This window comes from Oryctolagus cuniculus, chromosome 4 (genome assembly GCF_051225735.1).
Source record: "Oryctolagus cuniculus isolate XC-2025 breed Fujian yellow rabbit chromosome 4, ASM5122573v1, whole genome shotgun sequence".
In the NCBI taxonomy this organism is placed as follows: Eukaryota; Metazoa; Chordata; class Mammalia; order Lagomorpha; family Leporidae; genus Oryctolagus; species Oryctolagus cuniculus.
Window position 1 is genome coordinate 77,308,811 of NC_142870.1, and position 21,200 is coordinate 77,330,010.

At 37.1% G+C, this 21,200-nt stretch overlaps 1 protein-coding gene across 14 annotated transcripts in view; it reads left to right on the forward strand.

The window, feature by feature from the left end:
- STXBP5L (syntaxin binding protein 5L) overlaps nt 1-21,200 on the forward strand; it is a 425,888-nt gene that overhangs the window by 97,734 nt on the left and 306,954 nt on the right. For all 14 annotated transcript variants that reach the window (XM_089331765.1, XM_051859274.3, XM_051859272.3 and 11 more), the window contains exons 5-6: nt 1,076-1,176; nt 14,133-14,267. In XM_089331765.1, the coding sequence (XP_089187891.1) occupies nt 1,076-1,176; nt 14,133-14,267 (236 nt within the window). The remainder of the gene's footprint in view (nt 1-1,075; nt 1,177-14,132; nt 14,268-21,200) is intronic.

The following is a 21,200-nucleotide window of genomic DNA, read 5'->3' on the forward strand; positions in this document are numbered from 1 at the left end:
TTATGGATTAATCTCAGGTACACAATATAAAGAGAACCATAATAGAATACATATGCATTTCTGGCTTAGGAATTGTTGCACAACTGAATTTAGATTCCTATCTTCTCTCTTTTTAACTCTTAAAGAAATATATGCTGGAAATTTCAGTCTAGTTCCTCCTAGCATATAAATGGGATAATCGTTTTTATGTCAGTGATGAAAGTAATAGTATATGAAAGCAGTTTCCTAAGCACTTTGGGAAATATGAATAGCATTTTAGAAATCCCAGGGTCACCATGGTTATGCAAGCTCACATTTAGATGATAGATTCAGTATAGTAGAATAGCTTTAGGTACTGTCATAGGTCAAGGATTGTCATTTTTAGCTAGGAAATTATTGTTATGGTGAAATTTCTGACATGTTCAGTGAAATAGTTTGCCCACATAAATAAAGTCATACTTAGCAGCTAGTTATCAGTTTCTATGATTTCTTCACAGGTAGAAAACATTCTGTTGTATCTGTAATAGAATTCATTTGTATTTGGTGGCACTGTATAAAAAGAAGCTTGGTATTATTTTTATAGTTATACTGAATTCTAGTTGGAAAAATGTTTTATGACAGATGATTTCCTTTATGATAGGTGGAGTTTCTTGGACTGTATGAAGCAAATCTGCCTTTTAGGAAGAATATTTATTTGCTAACTATGCAGAAAATTCTTATAAAGGAGACTTTTCATATGACCTGTATTCAGTTTCTAAAACTGAGTTGGTATTTGTTTCTCTGTAAAGCTATATAGTATAGTGTGAATAAAAGAAATAAAAATGATTTATCTTTCCTCAAAAAATATCAAAAAATCCTTTAATGGTCAAAATGACTCTGTATTAATGGATATTCTTCCTGGCCATCCATATACAATAGCTTTCTTGCTTATTCCACTTTCCATATTCTTAGCCTTATGGATTGAAGTATATGCAGTTGTCCTTTTTTTGTATTTCTAGGTTATATAAATACAGTTAACTGTGGAAAATTCAGTAAATTAACATTTTTTTCCTTCTATAAATAATTGTACACTTACTTTGTCTTCCTTTTGTACCAGGGTGCTTTGGTCAGTGCAAGTTCAGATGATACACTTCATTTGTGGAACCTTAGACAAAAAAGGCCAGCTATTCTTCATTCTCTTAAATTTAACCGAGAACGGTAAGAACATATCAATTAAACAGTTTCTTAATGTACAGTTAATTATTTCTATGTCAATTTAACATTAACTTGACAGTTTTTTTCCCATAATCTGAAGTCAGAAATAATTTAATGTTTATTCTGTTATAATAGTTTATTTTAATAGAAAATGTGTAATTTGTATAGATTAAGTCATCTGCTAATAGGGAACATCTAAGCTTTTTGTTCTAGTATAAATCAGCATTTCAGCAATAGCAACTTTCCCTAGGCCAGGGTACTGAAAATCCAGACCTAGAATTTTAAGGTCAAGTAAATAATAAATGAATGTATTTTTACATCTTTTGATCATGACAGTTACCACCTACACTCTAACACTTTTGTTTAAATATTTTTTAAAAGACTTATTTGAAAAGCAAAGACACACACACACACAGAGACAGACAGACAGAGACAGAGGTAGAGAGAGATGTATCTTCCATCTACTGGTTCACTCCCCAAATGTCCCTGACAGCCAGGTCTGGGACAGGCCAAAGCCAGGAACCAGGAACTCCATCCTAGGCTTCTGCATGGGTGGCAGGGACCCAAGCACTTGGGCCAACTTTTGCTCCCTACCCGAGCGCATTTAGCAGAAAGCTGGATTGGAAGTGGAGCAGCTGGTACTTGAACCAGTACTTTGATTTGAGTACTGATATGAGATGCTGTCATAACAAAAGCTTGCTTAATCTACTGTACCACAATGCCAGCCCCTTGAATATTTTTTTTAACTTTTATTTAATGAATATAAATTTCCAAAGTACGACTTATGGATTACCATGGCTTCCCCCCCATACTGTCCCTCCCACCCACAACCCTCCCCTTTCCCACTCCCTCTCCCCTTCCATTCACATCAAGATTCATTTTCGATTATCTTAATATAAAGAAGATCAGCTTAGTATACATTAAGTAAGGATTTCAACAGTTTGCTCCCACACAGAAACATAAAGTGAAAAATAATAGATGATTTTTTTTAAATGATGATGAAATCAGATCAGACCTATTGTCATGTTTAATCCCAGTGAGAGTCAAGTTGGGAATTGATAATTTCTTTTTTTTTTTTTTTACAGAAGATCAGTTTAGTATGCATTAAGTAAAGATTTCAACAGTTTGCACCCCCATAGAAACACAAAGTGAAATATATTGTTTGAGTACTCGTTATAGCATTAAATCTCAATGTACAGCACATTAAGGACAGAGATCCTACATGAGGAGTAAGTGCACAGTGACTCCTGTTGTTGACTTTACCAATTGACACTCCTGTCTATGGCATTAGTAATCTCCCTATGCTCCAGTCATGAGTTTCCAAGGCTATAGAAGCCCTCTGAGTTCTCCAACTCTTATCTTGTTTAGACAAGGTCATAGTCAAAGTGGAGGTTCTCTCCTCCCTTCAGAGAAAGGTACCTCCTTCTTTGAAGACCTGTTCTTTCCACTGGGATCTCACTCGTAGAGATCTTTTGCCAGAGTGTCTTGGCTTTCCATGCCTGAAATACTCTCATGGGCTTTTCAGCCAGCTCCGAATGCCTTTAGGGCTGATTCTGAGGCCAGAGTGCTATTTAGGACATCTGCCATTCTATGAGTCTGCTGAGTATCCCGCTTCCCATGTTGGATCACTCTCCCCTTTATTTATTCTATTGGTTAGTGTTAGCAGGTACTAGACTTGTTTATGTGCTCCCTTTGACTCTTAGTCCTTTCATTATGATCAGTTGTGAACTGAAATTGATCACTTGGACTAGTGAGATGGCATTGGTACATGCCACCTTGATGGGATTGAATTGGAATCCCCTGGTATGTTTCTAACTCTACCATTTGGGGCAAGTCAGCTTGAGCATGTCCCAAATTGTACATCTCTTCCCTCTCTTATTCCCACTCTTATGTTTAACAGGGATCACATTTCAGTTAATTTTCAACACTTAAGAATAACTGTGTATTAATTACAGAATTAAACCAGTCATATTAAGTAGAACAGACATAAAAACTACTAAGAGGGATAATGTATTAAGTTGTTCATTAACAGTCAGGGCTATGCTGATCAAGTCACCGTTTCCCATAGTGTCCATTTCACTTCAACAGGTTTCCTTTTTGGTGTTCAGTCAGTTCTCACCGATCAGGGAGAACATATGGTATTTGTCCCTTTGGGACTGGCTTAATTCACTCAGCATGATGTGTTCCAGATTCCTCCATTTTGTTGCAAATGACTGGATTTCGTTGTTTCTTACTGCGGTATAGTATTCTAAAGAGTACATATCCCATAATTTCTTTATCCAGTCTACCGTTGATGGGCATTTAGGTTGGTTCCAGGTCTTAGCTATTGTGAATTGAGCTGCAATAAACATTAGGGTGCAGACGGCTTTTTTGTTTGCCAATTTAAATTCCTTTGGGTAAATTCCAAGGAGTGGGATGGCTGGGTCGAACGGTAGGGTTATCTTCAGGTTTCTGAGGAATCTCCAGACTGACTTCCATAGTGGCTTGACCAGTTTGCATTCCCACCAACAGTGGGTTAGTGTCCCTTTTTCCCCACATCCTCTCCAGCATCGCTTGTTGGTAGATTTCTGCATGTGAGCCATTCTAACCGGGGTGAGGTGAAACCTCATTGTGGTTTTGATTTGCATTTCCCTGATTGCTAATGACCTTGAACATTTTTTCATGTGCCTGTTGGCCATTTGGATTTCCTCTTTTGAAAAATGTCTATTGAGGCCCTTGGCCCATCTCTTAAGTGGGTTGTTGGTATTTTTTTAAATAATTTTTTGAAGATGTATTTATTTGAAAGACAGAGTTGCAAAGGAGCAGAGAGAGAGAGAGAGAGAGAGAGAGGTCTTCCCATCTGCTGGTTCACTCCCCAGATGGCTGCAGTGGGTGGAGCTGCATTGATCTGAAGCCAGGAGTCAGGAGCTTTGTCCAGGTCTCCCACATGGGTGCAAGGGCCCAAGGACTTGTGCCATCTTCTACTGCTTTCCCAGGCCATAGCAGAGAGCTGGATGGGAAGTGGAGCAGCTGGGACTTGAACCGGCGCTCATATGTGATGCCGGCACTGCAGGCAGCGGCCTTACCTGCTATTCCACAGAACGGCCCCTCTTAAATATTTTTAATACTAAAAATACTGAGACAGAAGTTAGATATGAAAAAAATGTTATTGTTATCAAGTGACACTAAACATCCAAGATGAACATTGTTAAAAATAATCTGGTCATTGTTCAGATTCCCTTTTAAAGAGGGAACTAAATATTAATGATTGATAAGAGTAAATTATATGAATGTATATGGAAATGTTACTAGATTTATTTGGAATAAATTTCAGTGTTTTTAATATTGGATTCAACCAGACTAGAACATTACATGCATTAACTTTAACAATCTACCTATAGGTGAAGTAAAATTTATTATGTAATTATCTGTATAAAATGGTTATTATTTGGGAAACAATAAAACTCTCTACAGTGAATGGAAGTAAAATTTGTTATTAGCAACCAAAGGGAAATCACGGCAAAGCAGATCTGTATATTCAGCAAGTACCATTCAAGCTAAGGCTGAACAATGGAGGCAAGCTCCCATTGGCCTAGGGCTCAAGACAGTGCTTATTTTATCTTACTGAATTTTAATGATTGATAAGGAATCTCATCACCATGTGAGCAGAGTTGAATGAAGTAAATCTGTTAATTTAGATACAGTGATAAAGAAGGATGGCAGCTTTACAGACATCTTTTCTTATATTTCTAGCTTTTTCCTTTTCTTTCCATGTGTATAGTATACCTTCTAAATCATGAAACTTCAATACTCTGAGTAATATCCATACTATATTTCAGTATTTTAGGATTCAGAGTCAATGGAATTCTTTTTATAACCAGTATTTTTTGTAAAGGGGAACTAATATTTGATGAGACTTCATTCTTTAGATTATATATAACTTTGGTTATTTTATTTTATTTTTAAAATGATTTATTTATTTATTTGAAAGTCAGAGTTACACAGAGAAAGAGAAGCAGAGAGGGGTCTTCGATCCAATGGTTCACTCCCCAATTGGCCGCAACGACTGGAACTGTGCTGATCCAAAGCAAGGAGCCAGGAGCTTCTTCTGGGTCTCATATGTGGGTGCAGGGGCCTAAGGACTTGGGCCATCTTCTGCTGCTTTCCCAGGCCATTGCAGATAGCTGGATGGGAAGTGAAGCAGCTGGGACTTGAACTGGTGCCCATATGGGATGCTGGCACTGCAGACGGCGACTTTAACCACTGTGCTTACAGCGCCGACCCCTAGTTATTTTATCTTAATATAACAGAAATATAATAGTAATAAGGAGAAATTTAAGGATCCTGAAAAATTTCAGGTAATTCTATAATTTTATTATTCTTTTTTCTTTACCACTAAAATTTTTACCTACTCAGGTTACCATATTGATAATCTGTGTCTCTATCTCTTGGAACAATGTTTTCATGCTTTTTGTAGTTCAGATTCTGCACAGTGAATTAATAGTGTTCATAGTGATTGGTTGACCCTTTCACAATTGTAGTGTTGAAGGAATGTCCTGGCCATCTTGAGGACGAAATTATTGATAGTAATGATTTCCAATTATGATTTGTTTTTTGTTAGTAACATAAAAGAGCAAACTGATAGATTTGGGACAGATTTATTCAGAGTAAGTTTTTAGCTGATAGAATATAGTTGGGTTATGTTTTCTAATTATGTTTGCCAATCTGTATATTTTAATAGATGGTTGCATTTGATACAATTATTCACATGACGAAATCAGTTCTTCATTTTTTGTTCTGATTTTTTTTTCATTTCTCTGAGTTCTTTATCTTTCCGTGGCTTAACTGAATGATTTTTAGATTTCCATTTTTGATTTTTTTATAGTTTATTTTAGGAAATTTCTTGGTATCATTCTTTTTTTAACTTTTATTTAATGACTACAAATTTCCAAAGTACAGTTTATGGATTATAATGGCTTTATCTCCCCCATAACTTCCCTCCCACCCGCAACCCTCCCCTCTCCCGCTCCCTCTCTCAACCATTCACATCAAGATTCATTTTCAATTCTCTTTATAGACAGAATATCAATTTAGTATATATTAAGTAAAGATTTCAACAGTTTGCACCCACACAGAAACACAAAGTGAAAAATACTGTTTGAGTACTAGTTATAGCATTAAATCACAATGTACAGCACATTAAGGACAGAGATCCTACATGAGGAGTAAGTGCACAGTGACTCCTGTTGTTGACTTAACAAATTGACACTCTTGTTTATGGCATCAGTAATCTCCCTAGGCTCTTGCCATGAGTTGCCAAGGCTATGGAAGCCTTTTGAGTTCACTGACTCTGATCATATTTAGACAAGGTCATAGTCAAAGTGGAAGTTCTCTCCTCCCTTCAGAGAAAGGTACCTCCTTCTTTGATGGCCCGTTCTTTCCACTGGGATCTCACTTGCAGAGATCTTTCATTTAGGTCATTTTTTTTTTCCCCCAGAGTATCTTGGCTTTCCATGCCTGAAATACTCTCATGGGCTTTTCAGCCAGATCCGCATGCCTTAAGGGCTGATTCTGAGGCCAGAGTGCTGTTTAGGACATCTGCCATTCTGTGGGTCTGCTGTGTATCTCGCTTCCCATGTTGGATCGTTCTCTCCCTTTTTTTTTATTCTATAGGTTAGTATTTTCAGACACTAGTCTTGTTTATGTGATCTCTTTGACTCTTAGTCCTATCATTATGATCAATTGTGAACAAAAATTGATCTAGTGAGATGGCATTGGTACATGCCACCTTGATGGGATTGAATTGGAATCCTCTGGTATGTTTCTAACTCTACCATTTGGGACCAGTCTGATTGAGCATGTCCCAAATTGTACATCTCTTTAAGTGGTTGCTAGAGATATTTAATTATATGTAAATACAACATAGTCACTTTTCTTTCATTTTATAGTTTGAACCAGTTGTAGAAGTTTTCCTGTCTTGACTTGCCTTCACTACTCTCATGTATAGTAAATTTTTTAAAAATGTTTCTCATACATATTAACAACCACATTGAAGTGTGTTATAATTCTAGCCTCACCTATGAAACCTAATATAGGAACCTCTCAAAGAGAAGGAATTTATTTTGTATTTACCTATATTTTTACTTTATCTACATACCTATATTTTGTTTTTCTTCATACCTGATTTTTCAAAGTTATTTTACCATTCCTTTGTGTTTAGTGAAATTCCTTTAGCCATTTTTTTAGCCATGACAAATACTTGGTTTTCCTTTCACCTGATAATTTCGTGATTTTTATTCCTGATGAATAATGTTATTGAATGGAATTCTGGGATGAGAGCTTTTGTTTCTGTAAGCACTTGAATTACATAATATGTCCTTATTTCTTTAATATAGTTTGAATTTTCCACCAATATTCCATGTATCAGCCTTTGATTTAAGATACTAAGTGAATCTTAGGGAAGCTATTTGTACAAAAGAGAAATCAAAAACTTTTTGGAAGTAAATGATGATAACAACACAACATTGTGGGGAGCAGGGCCCGTCTCCCGCAACATGGCAGGGCGCCCGGGAGACAAATAAGTACTGAGAGTATGGGCAAATAAGTACTGAAACTACTGAGACTGGACTAGACCACTGAGATGATTGAGACTAACTCTATGCACCTGATCTCCCATCATATGGTGCTGAGAGATAGTAAACAAATCTCACACAGCTGCCTCGTCAATTATCTGATTCCTGGCCCAACCCCTTAAAAGGGGGAGATAGACAACATGCACGGCCGTGCCCCCCTGAGAGAGTCGGTCGGAGAGCTCGCTGGTGCTGCTCCTCTGCGGAAGCGGGGAAGTGGCAGTAAACCCGGGGAGGGCCGGGGAAAGAGAACAGCGCAGGGTCCGGTGTCGTTCCTCCGGAAGCGTGGGAGCGACACAAATATCAAAACTTATGGGATACAGCAAAAGCAGTGTTAAGAGGAGAGTTTATAGCAATAGGTGCCTACATCAAGAAATTTGAAAGGCACCAAATAAATGAGCTAACAGTGCATCTCAAGGATCTAGAAAAACTGCAGCAAACCAGACCCAAAACTAGTAGGAGAAGAGAAATAATTAAAATTAGAGAAATAAATAGGATTGAATCCAAAAAAAATTATAAAAGATCAGCCAAATGAAGAGCTGTTTTTTTTTTTTGAAAAAATAAACAAAATTGACACCCCATTCGCCCAACTAACTAAAAAAAGAAAAGACCCAAATAAAATCAGAGATGAAAAAGGGAATGTAACAACAGATACCACAGAAATAAAAAGAGTCTTCAAAAATTACTACAAAGAGTTATATGCCAGCAAACAGGGAAATCTCTCAGAAACAGATTCCTGGGACACGTGCAACCTACCTAAATTGAACCAGGAAGACATAGAAAACCTAAATAGAACCATAACCGAGACAGAAAATGAATCAGTAATAAAGTCCCTCCCAACAAAGAAAAACCCATTACCGGATGGATTCACTGCTGAATTCTACCAGACATTTAAAGAACTAACTCCAACTCTTCTCAAACTATTCAAAACAATCGAAAAAGATGGAATCCTCCCAAATTCTTTCTATGAAGCCAGCATCACCTTAATCCCTAAGCCAGAGAAAGATGAAGCATTGAAAGAGAATTAGACCAATATCCCTGATGAACATAGACACAAAAATCCTCAATAAAATTTTGGCCAATAGAATGTAACAACAATCAGAAAGATCATCCACCCAGACCAAGTGGGATTTATCCCTGGTATGCAAGGATGGTTCAACATTCGCAAATCAATCAGTATGATACACAACATTAACAAACTACAGAAGAAACACCATATGATTATCTCAATAGATGTAGAGAAAACATTGGTAAAATACAACTCTCTTTCATGATGAAAACTCGAAGCAAACTGGGTATGGAAGGAACATTCCTCAATACAATCAAAGCAATATATGAAAAAACCATGGCCAGCATCCTATTGAATGGGGAAAAGCTGGAAGCATTTCCACTGAGATCTGGTACCAGACAGGGCTGTGGACTCTCACCATTGCTATTCAACATAGTTCTGGAAGTTATAGCCAGAGCTATTAGGCAAGAAAAAGAAATTAAAGGGATACAAATTGGGAAGGAAGAAGTCAAACTATCCCTCTTTGCAGATGATATGATTCTTATTTAGAGGGTCCAAGAACTCTACTAAGAGACTGTTGGAACTCATAGAAGAGTTTGGCAAAGTAGCAGGATATAAAATCAATGCACAAAAATCAACAGCATTTGTTTACAGTGGAAATTTTTTGGCTAAGAAATAACTAAGATTAATCCCATACACAATAGCTACAAAAACAAATACCTTGTAATAAACTTAACCAAGGATGTCAAAGTTCTCTATGATGAGAATCACAAAATCTTAAAGCAATAAATAGAAGAGGATACCAAAAAAATGGGGAAATCTTCCAGGTTCATGGATTGGAAGAATCAATATCATCAAAATGTCCATTCTCCCAAAAGCAATTTATAGATTCAATGTGATACCAATCAAAATACCAAAGACATTCTTCTCAGATCTGGAAAAAATGATGCTGAAATTCATATGGAACCACATAGCTAAAGCAATCTTGTACAACAAAAACAAAGCTGGAGACATCACAATACCAGATTTCAGGACATACTACAGGGCAATTATAATCAAAACAGCATGGTCATGGTACTGGTACAAAAACAGATGGATAGAACAATGGAACAGAATAGAAATACCAGAAATCAATCCATGGTCTACAACCAGCTTATATTTGATCAAGGATCTAAAGCGAATTCCTGGAGCAAGGACAGTCTCTTCAGCAAATGGTGCTGGGAAGACTGGATTTCCATGTGCAGAAGCATGAAGCAAGACCCCTACCTTTCACCTTAAACAAAAATCCATTCAACATGGATTAGATATATAAATCTACCACCGGACCCATTCAAATTATTAGAGAACATTGGAGAAACCCTGCATGATACAGGCACAGGCAAAGACTTCTTAGAAAAGACCCCAGAGGTACAGGTAGTCACGCAAAATTAACAATTTGGATTACATCAAATTGAGAAGTTTCTGTACTGCAAAAGAAACAATCAAGAAAGTGAAGAGGCAACCAACAGAATGGGAAAAATATTTGCAAACTATGCAACTGATAAAGGGTTGATAACCAGAATCTACAAAGAGATCAAGAAACTCCACAATAGCAAAACATACAACCCACTTAAGAGATGGGTCAAGAACCTGAATAGATATTTTTCAAAAGAGGAAATCCAAATGGCCAACAGGCACATGAAAAAATGTTCAGGATCACTAGCCATCAGGGAAATGCAAATCAAAACCACAATGAGGTTTCACCTCACCCCAGTTAGAATGGCTTACATACAGAAATCTACCAACAACAGATGCTGGCGAGGATGTGGGGAAGAAGGGACACTAACCCACAAGTTTTTACAAGTTTGGAAATGCAGACTTGTAAAGCTTCTATGGAAGTCAGTCTTGAGATTGTTCAGAAACCTGAATATAACCCTACCATACAACCCAGCCATCCCAGTCCTTGGCAATTACCCAAACGAAATTAAAATGCAAATAAAAGAGTTGTCTGCACTTCAATGTTTATTGCAGCTCAATTCACAATAGCTAAGACCTGGAACCAACCTAAATTCCCATCAACAGTAGATTGGATAAAGAAATTATGGGATATGTGCTCTATAGAATACTATACAACAGTAAAAATAAATGAAATCCAGTAATTTGTAACTGAATGGAGGAAGCTGGCAAACATCATGCTGAGTGAAATAAGCCAGTCCGAAAGGGACAAATACCATATGTTCTCCCTGATCGGTGACAACTAACCGAGCACCTAAAAGGAGACCTGTTGAAATGAAATTTACACTATGAGAAACAGTGATTTGATCATCCCTTGTCCTGAGTATTGAGGAGCAACTTACTATTTTATTCCTTTTAGTGTTTTTTTGTTCTACTTAATACCATTGGTTGAACTATTTAATTAACACACAATTATTCTTAGTTGTTTAAATTTAACTGAAAAGTGATCCCTGTTAAATATAAGAGTGGGAATAAGAGAGGGAGGAGTTGTACAATTTGGAACATGCTCAATCGGACTTGCCCCAAATGGTGGAGTTAGAAACGTGCCAGGGGATTCCAATTCAATCCCATCAAGGTGGCACATACCAATGCCATCCTACTTGTTAAAGTGATCAGTTTAAGTTCATAACTGATCAAAAAGATAGCATTAAGTGTCAGATGGACTACATAAATGATATAAGTGTCTGCTAATAATAATAGATAGAATTAAAAGGAGAGAATGATCCTAAATGGGAAGCAGGATACACAGCAGACTCATAGAATGGCAAAAGCTCTAAACAGCACTCTGACCTCAGAATCAGCCCTTAAGGCATTCGGATCTGGCTTAAAAGCCCGTGAGAGTATTTGAGGCATGGAAGCTGTTGCAAAAAAAAAAAATGACCTAAATGAAAGTTCTCTGTGAGTGAGATCACAGTGGAAATAACGGGCCATCAAAGAAGTAGGAAATTTTCTTTGAAGGGAGGAGAGAACTTCCACTTTGACTATGGCCATATCTAAATAAGATCAGAGTTGGCGAACTCAAAAGGCTTCCATAGCCTTGGCAACTCATGACAAGAGCCTCGGGTGATTAATGACATAGTAAACAAGAATGTCAAATTGTTAAATCAACTGCAGGAGTCATTGTGCACTTTCTCCCCATGTAGGATCTCTGTCCTTAATATTTTGTACTATGTGAATTAATGGTATAATTAGTACTCAAACAGTACTTTATACTTTGTGTTTCTATGTGAGTGCAAACTGTTGAAATCTTTACTTAGTATATACTAAGTTGATTTTCTGTATATAAAGATAATTGAAAATGAATCTTGATGAAGAATGGGATGGGAGAGCGAGAGGGAGATGGGATGGTTGCAGGTGGGAGGGAGGTTATGGGGGGAAAAAGCCACTATAATCCAAACATTGCACTTTGGAAATTTATATTTATTAAATAAAGTTCAAAAAAATAAAGAGCGGGAGAGACAGGGAGGGAGGGAGAGAGTGGGCCATAGCAGAGAGCTGGGTCAGAAGTGGAATAGCCGGGTCTCAAACCAGCGCCCACAAGGTATGTAGGTGCTTCAGGCCAGGGCTTTAATCCGCTGCACCACAGCACTGGCTCCTTTTGGATTCTTAGATTTATTTTTTCTTTTATAGAATTAATGTTTTTATACTCTCTCTATGTATTAGATAAGGAAATCTTAAGGACTCTCTATAATTAATTTTCTCTTCCTACTTAAGATTGACCTGAAAATTGATTTTTCATTGCCTAGAAACATGACCATCAAGTTAGTTCCTGTGCAACATTATTAACTATCCCTTGGCAACTGCAATTCTAGACTTTAGCTTATAATTAAAATCGGCCAATATCATATAGGTTATACATTAATTAGATTGTAAGTTGACTCTAGTTTCTTTTGTAATAGTAGAGCTTTTAGTTTTTTGGATATAGTGTGCAAGGTGATTTCAGCACGATGCTTTGAATAGATGAAGTTTGATTCCAAGATTAGACTGATAAAAAATTAAGTGAACTAGACTGTGAGTATTATTTGAACAAATACAAATTAGATGTTCACCCTTATAAATATGTTGAAGATGGGATCATGTTAAAAATTTATTATTCACCTTTATTATTATTATTATTATTGGTGTGTCTCCCTGGTGTCAGAATTTTGTTCAGCTCTTCCAACAATTTACTAGCTCTTCTAAGTAAATCCAGGAAATATTGTGATTCAATAATGAATTATAAGAGTGACTAAAGAATATGATCATGGCATGGTTATGGTAGTTAAGATGCCACATGGTATCTCCACATCTCATATTGGAGTATTTGGTTCCCAATTCCAACTTTCTACTAATGTGTACTCTGGTAGGCAGTAGGGGACAGCTTAAGTACTTGGGTCCCTGCCACCAAGTAGGATAACCAGATGGAGTTCCCAGATCCCAGATTTGACCTGGGTCAGTCCTGGCTGCTGCAGGCATTTGGGAGATGAACTACCAGCTGAAAGAAACCAGTGGATGGAAAATCTGTTTCTCTCAATCTCAATCTCCCAATAATTCACTGTCTCTCAAAATAAAAACACAGAAAAAAAGAAAGAGTATGATTAAGCCAAACTAGAGAAAGTGATACTGATGTGAATAGAAGTCTGGTAATTCCCATATTTCACATTTCACATATAAGAGGCGTGGTTGCTCCAACTATGGAACTGATCTTGGAGCTGGTCAGAGGCCACAGTAAAGATGACAGCAAAGCGTCAGACTTAAAGGAAGGAAGAGTACAGTGGATCTCTGACCTTTTACGTTTGTTTACTTTATTACTTAACTGCCAAGCTTATGACTAAAAAGTAAATTTATCATCTCATGCAGCTACCACTTCTCTATGAACTTGGACATTTATGTTTTATTTGTGTCTGTTCTCTTTGAAACAAGTCTTAGTGAAACAAACAATGTAGCTTAGTGGAAAAATGGTAATTTTGCAACCAAACAAGAATGGATTTGATCCTAGTTTTGCCACTAATTAACTGTCAGTCTTAGGTTTAAAAAAAACACTAGACTCAGTGGTTCTCCTTCTAAAACAAACACATATCTGTCTAACAGTGCTGCTTCCAGAATTAGGAATAATGTAAATTCATACCTAAATAGGAACTTTTAAAATAATGGTTATTATTGTTTTTTAATGATATATGGTTATTACCTATACTATATACTATTACCTGTACTGTATTATACTATACTTCACTAAGAACTAACTGCTGCTTGAATAAATAATGAATATCATTGTTTATATATCTATCACTATATAATATATATAAGGAATATGTAATCCTGAGCACATGTAAAACTAGATATTTTAATTGTAATTTTCTTTCTTTCAGAATTACTTACTGTCATCTACCTTTCCAGAGTAAATGGCTCTATGTTGGAACGGAAAGAGGAAATACTCATATTGTAAATATTGAATCTTTCATTCTTTCTGGATATGTTATCATGTGGAACAAGGCAATTGAACTGTAAGTTTGAACTTGAATGTTATTTTATTTGTTTGGAATATTTCATATAGTTATATAACATATACCAAATTGTAGTTATTTGACACATATATTGCTAATTAGTAATTAAATGAAAAGTTTAGCCAAGATAATTTTAAATCATAAAAGCTTTATAAATTGATATGGTGATATTAACATATGTTCATTTTAGACTTTCCAAATACTGGTTTTTTTTTTTTTTTTTTTTTTTTTGACAGAGTTAGAGAGAAAGGCAGAGAGAGAAGGGTCTTTCTTCCATTGGTTCACCCCCCAAATGGCTGCTACAGCCAGCGCGCTGAGCCAATCCGAAGCTAGGAGCTAGGCGCCTCCTTCTGGTCTCCCATGCGGGTGCAGGGCCCAAGCCCTTGGGCCATCCTCCACTGCTCTCCCGGAGAGCTGGACTGGAAGAAGAGCAACCGGGACAGAATCCGGCGCCCCAGCTGGGACTAGAACCCGGGGTGCCGGTGCCGCAGGTGGAGGATTAGCCTAGTGAGACACAGTGCTGCCTCCAAATACTATTAATAAGGCTTATATTCACAAAATGCAATAATAAAATAGTAATACTCATTTTACAAGTTACACATAGAAATCATCTTTATATTTAACCTCAATTTAACCACTTTCAGTGGGAATGAATTATTTTAATTAAAAATAATCATGATCAATGCATATGCCTTTTAATGCCTCCTTATTTTTCTGTTCATTAAAATACTATTCTTGGCCAGCACCGTGGCTCAATAGGCTAATCCTCCGCCTGTGGCGCCTGTACACTGGGTTCTAGTCCTGGTTGGGGTGCCAGATTCTGTCCTGGTTGCTCCTCTTCCAGGCCAGCCCTCTGCTATGGCCTGGGAGTGCAGTGGAGGATGGCCCAAGTCCTTGGGCCCTGTACCCACATGGGAGACCAGGAGAAGCTCCTGGCTCCTGGCTTCGGATCAGCGCGGTGTGCTGGCCACACGCAGCGTGTGGGCCGCAGCAGCCATTGGAGGGTGAACCAACGGAAAAGGAAGACCTTTCTCTCTGACTCTCTCTCTCTCACTGTCCACTCTGCCTGTCCAAAATTTGGAAAATTGAAGGTGAAAGAGTGAAAGGAAAAATTGTAGTGACCTCCAGGTGTTTGGTTTTGGCAACTGTAGATAACTGCGCAGCTTAGTAAAAGTGTGCAGGCGATTGAGAAGTGTTCGGGTAGATAATGAGTTCAGTTTTAGTTATGTTGAGTTGTGTGTGTTTATGACATTCAAATTGAGTGAGATAGGAGAATGGTAGGAGGTGGTTTATATGGATTTCAAAGTAATAAGATCAGAAAGGTTGCTGAAACCATAAGAATAGATTATTTTACAGAAAGAATGTAGAAAAGAGATACTGGGGCAGCCTTGTGGCATCGTAGGAAAGCTACCACCTTTGATGCAGGCATCCCACATGGTTACTGGTTCAGTTCCCAGCTTTTCCACTTCCAATCGAGCTCTTTGCCAATGTACCTAGGAAAGCAGCAGAGGATGGCCCAAGTGCTTGAGTCCCTGCACCGACATGGGAGACTTGAATCCTGGCTTCCAGCTGATCCAATCCGGACTGTTGTGACCATTTGGGGAGTGAACCAGTGGATGGAAGATCTCTCTGTCTTTCCTTCTCTCTAACTCTGCCTTTCAAATAAATAAATCTGATATATCAAATTAGTTGCCAGCAAACCAATTGTAACACAGATATTTATATATATTTTTGGTTTGGACAAGTTCATTTATTTATTTTATGTTTTTTCAATTCTCATGTTAATGTGATATTAATACAAAGAGAACAGATTCATGTAGTTCATAGATGCAGTTCTAGGAATACAATGATACTTCCCTCTCTTTCTCTTTATTTCTCTTAATGTTTGAGATAACATGTTTTTAATTTACATTATAGTTAAAGGCTTAATGCTCCACTAAATAAAGAGTTAAACAAGAAAAGGTAAAAAGACCCTGATTCAGTGGGAATATAGATAAGGACTATAAACAATCACATGAAAAGATGACCATTTCACTCATATACAGTAAATTTAAAAATAACCGTAGATCATTAAACCATAGTATTATATCATTCTAGTCATTGGTTTGACAAAGATAAAAAATTAACAAACTATATTTGAAGCAATACTGATAAACCTGGCATTTCTTTCTCTCTTTATTTTTTTATTTCTTTTTAAATTTTAGCTCCTATATATAAGGGAGAATAGGCAGTATTTGTCTTATTTCATTCAACATTATGTCCTCCAGTTGCATCCATTTTGATGCAGATGGTAGAATCTTTCTTGTTTATAGCTGAATAACATTCCATTATATACCTATACCACATTTTCTTTATCCATTCATCTGATGATGCACACCTTGGTTAGTTACAAATTTTGGCTGTTGTGAGCAGTGGTGCTACAACCATGTGGTGTAGGTATCTCTTTGATACAATGTGTTATGTCTTTCGGATATATACTCAGTAGTGGGATTGCTGGGTCATATGGCAAATCTATTTCTAATTTTTAAAAGTAATTTCCACACTGTTTTTCATGGCTATACTGATATACACTCCCCTTTACCTACAACCTTGTCAGCATTTGTTACTGTGTTTTGGATAATAGCCATTCTGACAGAGTTGAGGTGATATATCATTGTGGTTTTTATTTGCATTTCCCTTATGGCTAAGGATAGTGAGTATTTTTTCATTTATTTAATAACCAACTTTTTTGAGGCTCTCTGCCCATTTCTTAACTGGATTGGTGGCTTTTTTTGGTTATTGAGATATTTGAGTTGCTGATATATTCTGAATATTAATCCTTTGACAGATAGGTATATTTTTAGCATTCTGTTGGATTTATCTTTACTTCATTGATTGTTTAATTTGCTTTTCAGAATCTTCTGAGCTTGATATAATTCCATTGTGTAGTTTTGCTTTTGTTGTCTGTGCTTTGGGGATTTTATGCGAGAAGTCATCACCTATACCAATGTCTTAAAGTATTTCCTCTACATTTTCTCCCAATAACTTCATAGTCTCAGGTCTTAAATTTAGGTCTTTGATCCATCCTGAGTGGATTTTTGAATATGGTAAGAAGTAGGAATCTAATTGCATTCTTTTACATATATACATCCAGTTTTTCCAGCACAGTTTATTGATGAGATAATCCATACTTCAATATGTGGTCTGGGCACTTTTGTCAAAAATCAGTTGGCTTATCAGTTGGATTAATTTCTGGGCTCTTTGTTCCATTGATCTGCATTTCAATTTTTGTGGCACTACCCTGCTGTTTTAATTACTACAGCTTTGTAGAATGCTTTGAAGTCAGGTATTATGATGCCTCCTGATTGACTGAATTAGCTATTTGCTCAGGATCACTTTGGCTACTCTGGGTCTTTGTGATTCCATGTTAATTTTAGGATTGTTTTTTCTTTATTTTATAAAGATTTATTTTATAATTAGAAAGCCGGAGTTACAGAGTGGGAGATACACACACACACACACACACACACACACAGATCTTCCACTGCTTGTTTACTCCCCAAATGGCCGCAAAGGCCAGGGATGGACCAAGCCAAAGCCAGGAGCCTGGAACTACATCTAGGCTTTCCATGTGGGTTCAGGGACACAAGGGCTTGAGCTGTCTTTTGCTGCATTCACAGGTGCATAAGCAGGGGTTTGAATTGGAAGGAGAGCTGGGACTCAAAATGGCACTCATATGGAATGCTGGCATTGTAGGCAGTGGCTTAACCCACTAAACAAAAACTTGGGCCCCAGGATTGTTTTTCCTAACTCTGTAAAGAATGTCATTCGTATTTTGATAGTGATTGCATTGAATCTGTGGATTGTTTTAGGAAGTATAGATATTTTAATAATGTTAATACTTGCAATCCATGAAAAAGCAAGTACCTTTGCTTTTTTTTCTGTTCTTCATGATATTTTTCATCAATGTTTATAGTTTTCATTATAGAGAACTTTCACTTATTTGGTTAAATTTTTTCCTAAATATTTGATTTTTCTGTGGTTATTATGATTTGGATTTCTTTGATCATTTCTTTTTCAGTGAGTTCATGTTTAGCATATAAAAAGTTACTGAGTTTTTTGTATCCTGCAACTTTACTGAATTGGTTTAATGAATTATGACATCCTCTTGGTGGAATCTGTTGGACCCATATTCTGAATAGTATGGTTCAATTCCAGTGTATCTTTGTTGATTTTCTGTCTTGGTGGTCTGCCCATTGTTGAGAGTGGGGTGTTGAAGTCACTCACTATTATTGCATCTCTCCCTTTAGGTCTAATAGTGTTTGCTGCATATATCTGCATGGTCTTGTGTTAGATGCATATATATTTATGATTTTTCATATCTTCTTGCTGATTTGATCCTGTTATGAAAATATAATGTCCTCTTTTGTCTCTTTTTACACTTTTTATTTAAATACTGTTTTTATCTGATATGAGGGTGGATATTCTGTTCATTTCTGGTTTTGATTTTGTTGGTATATCTTTTTCCAACCCTTCATTTTCATGATATCTGTATCTTTTTTGGGGGGAGGTGAGTTTTGTATAGGCAGCAAATAGTAGGCCTTGCTTTTTTAATCCATTCAGCCAACATAAGTCTTTTGGCTGGGGAATTTAATCTGTTTACTTTAAAGGTTAGTATTAGAACTAATACCTGTAATATTGTTGATTGGTTGCTGATTATACCTGTTATACCTGCTCTGTTAGTGAATTTGGTAGTGTCATGTGATTTTATGATGATTACTTCTAATGTAAGACTCCCTGCAGAATTTCTTATAAGGCTGATCTGATCTCATTTTTTATTTGTTCAGGGAATATGTTATTTCTCCTTCACTTCTAACTAGCTTCACTGGAAATAATAGTCTTGATTGTACTTTTTTTTTTCCTTTAAGAACTTGAATATATCATCCTACTCTCTTCTGGCCTGTATGGTTTCTGCTGAGGAATCTGCTATTAGTCTAAGTGGTTTTTCTTATAACTTTAAGCTTTTCTTTTACTGTCCTTAGGATGCTCCTCTTGTCCTTAACTTTTGAGAATTTGATGGCGATATATCAGGGGAAAGTTCTTTTTAGTTGAGTCTGCTTGGGTCCTTTGAGCTTCCTATATTTGATGTCCATGTCTCTTTCTTTTCTTTTAAGATTTTTATTTTATTATTTATTTGAAAGGTAGAATTACAGACAGTGAGAGGGAGAAACAGAGAAAGGACTTCCATCTGCTGGTTCACTCTCCAAATGGCAGCAACGGCTGGAGCTGGGCCAATCCAAAGCTAGGAGACAGGAGTTTCTTCGGGGTCTTCTGCATGGGTGCAGGAGCCCAAGCACTTGGGCCATGTTCTGCTGCTTTCCCAGGCCATAGCAAAGAGCTGGATTGGAAGAGGAGCAGCTTGGACTCAAACCAGTGCCTGTATGGGATGCCATCTCTGCAAGCAAAGGTTTAACCTCTGCACCATGCCGCCTGCCTGAGGTCTCTTTCAAGACCTGGAGAATTTTCAACTTTTATTTCATTTAGGAGGTTCTTGTTGCTTTTTTACTTTTCTTCTCCTTTAGGAACTCCTATAATATGAATATTTGGTCATTTAATCGTATCCTATATTTCATGTGGTCTTTCTCCATTCTTTTTCATTCTTCTCTATTTTTGTCTCACTGGGTTATTTCAAGATTGTTGACAATTCAGGTCAGGAATTCTTTCCTCCACTTGGTCCATCCTAATATTAAAGCTCTAAAAAAATTAAAAAACAAAGCTCTAAATGGTATTTTTTATTTCACTGATAGAAAATTTTATCTCTAAGATTTCTAGTTGGTTCTTCTATCCCCTTAATGATTTCTATCCCCTTAATGATTTTTTCATTCAAGTCTTTTATTGATTTCCTCATTTCTGTAAGTGATCTGTATTCTCTTGCATCACATTGAATTTCCTTACAATAATTATTTTGAATTCCAGTTCTGGCATTTCAGAGATTTTCTTCAACTCAGAATCTAATTCTGGAGAACTGGTGTGTTCTTGTGAAGGTATCATGCTACCTTGCTTCTTCATGTTTCCTGTTTCCCTACAATGACATCTGTGCTTCTGGTATAATAGTCCCTTCTTTATGGAGAAGGTTTTATTGGAAAAGAGTTTATGGTTTAGATGGAATGTAGGTTATCACTTGGCCTGTTGCTTTGGCTTTCGTTTTAGGCAAACCCAGAAGTGATTTCTTTTGCTTTAATCTGTAAGTTGTGTCTGTATATGACCAAGGGGGTGGTCTGGTCTGCTGTCCATAGGGGTAGAAGCATGACTGAAGTGAATGTGAATGTCCTAGGGTGTGTATCTTCAGTCCCCAGAGAGTTGTTAGTTACACTGTGGATTGTGATAACCAGGACTTTGTTCTTGGTGCTGAGACAGACAAAAGGGGCCGTTCCTTTGTCCCATGGGCAAGCCTGAGTGCTGATGGGGCTTGTTGTACCAACAGTTATGGCTTTAGGCCTCTGTGATAGGGATGGGCCCTTCTATCGTCCTGCCAAGAGAGTGCTACTAATGCTGGGGCTTATAACACCAGTAGCCCTAGTCCCAGGATTAGAGAATATGAACTCAACCCTGCTGAAGTCCTACAGGATATACAGGAGATTTGCCCTGGCAGGTATGGGTGTGGAGTGATGGAATGCAGGAAGGTTCTTTCGTAGGTCCACTGGATAGATTCCAGTGGCTTTGAGGGAATTAGTACTGATTGTTAACAGTACTGGTACTACATGAATGGGGTCATTACTCAGATTCTTAGGGTGGGGGATAGTGGCAGACTTATATATGAAACAGACCAATACATAATAGAGTTCTCCAGATATTGTGAGTGAAAGCAGATTTCTCCAAAGATTTTAATATAACATCAACAGTCTCAGTTCCATAAGGCATAGAAGAAACTTCCCCCAGTTCTCACATGGCATG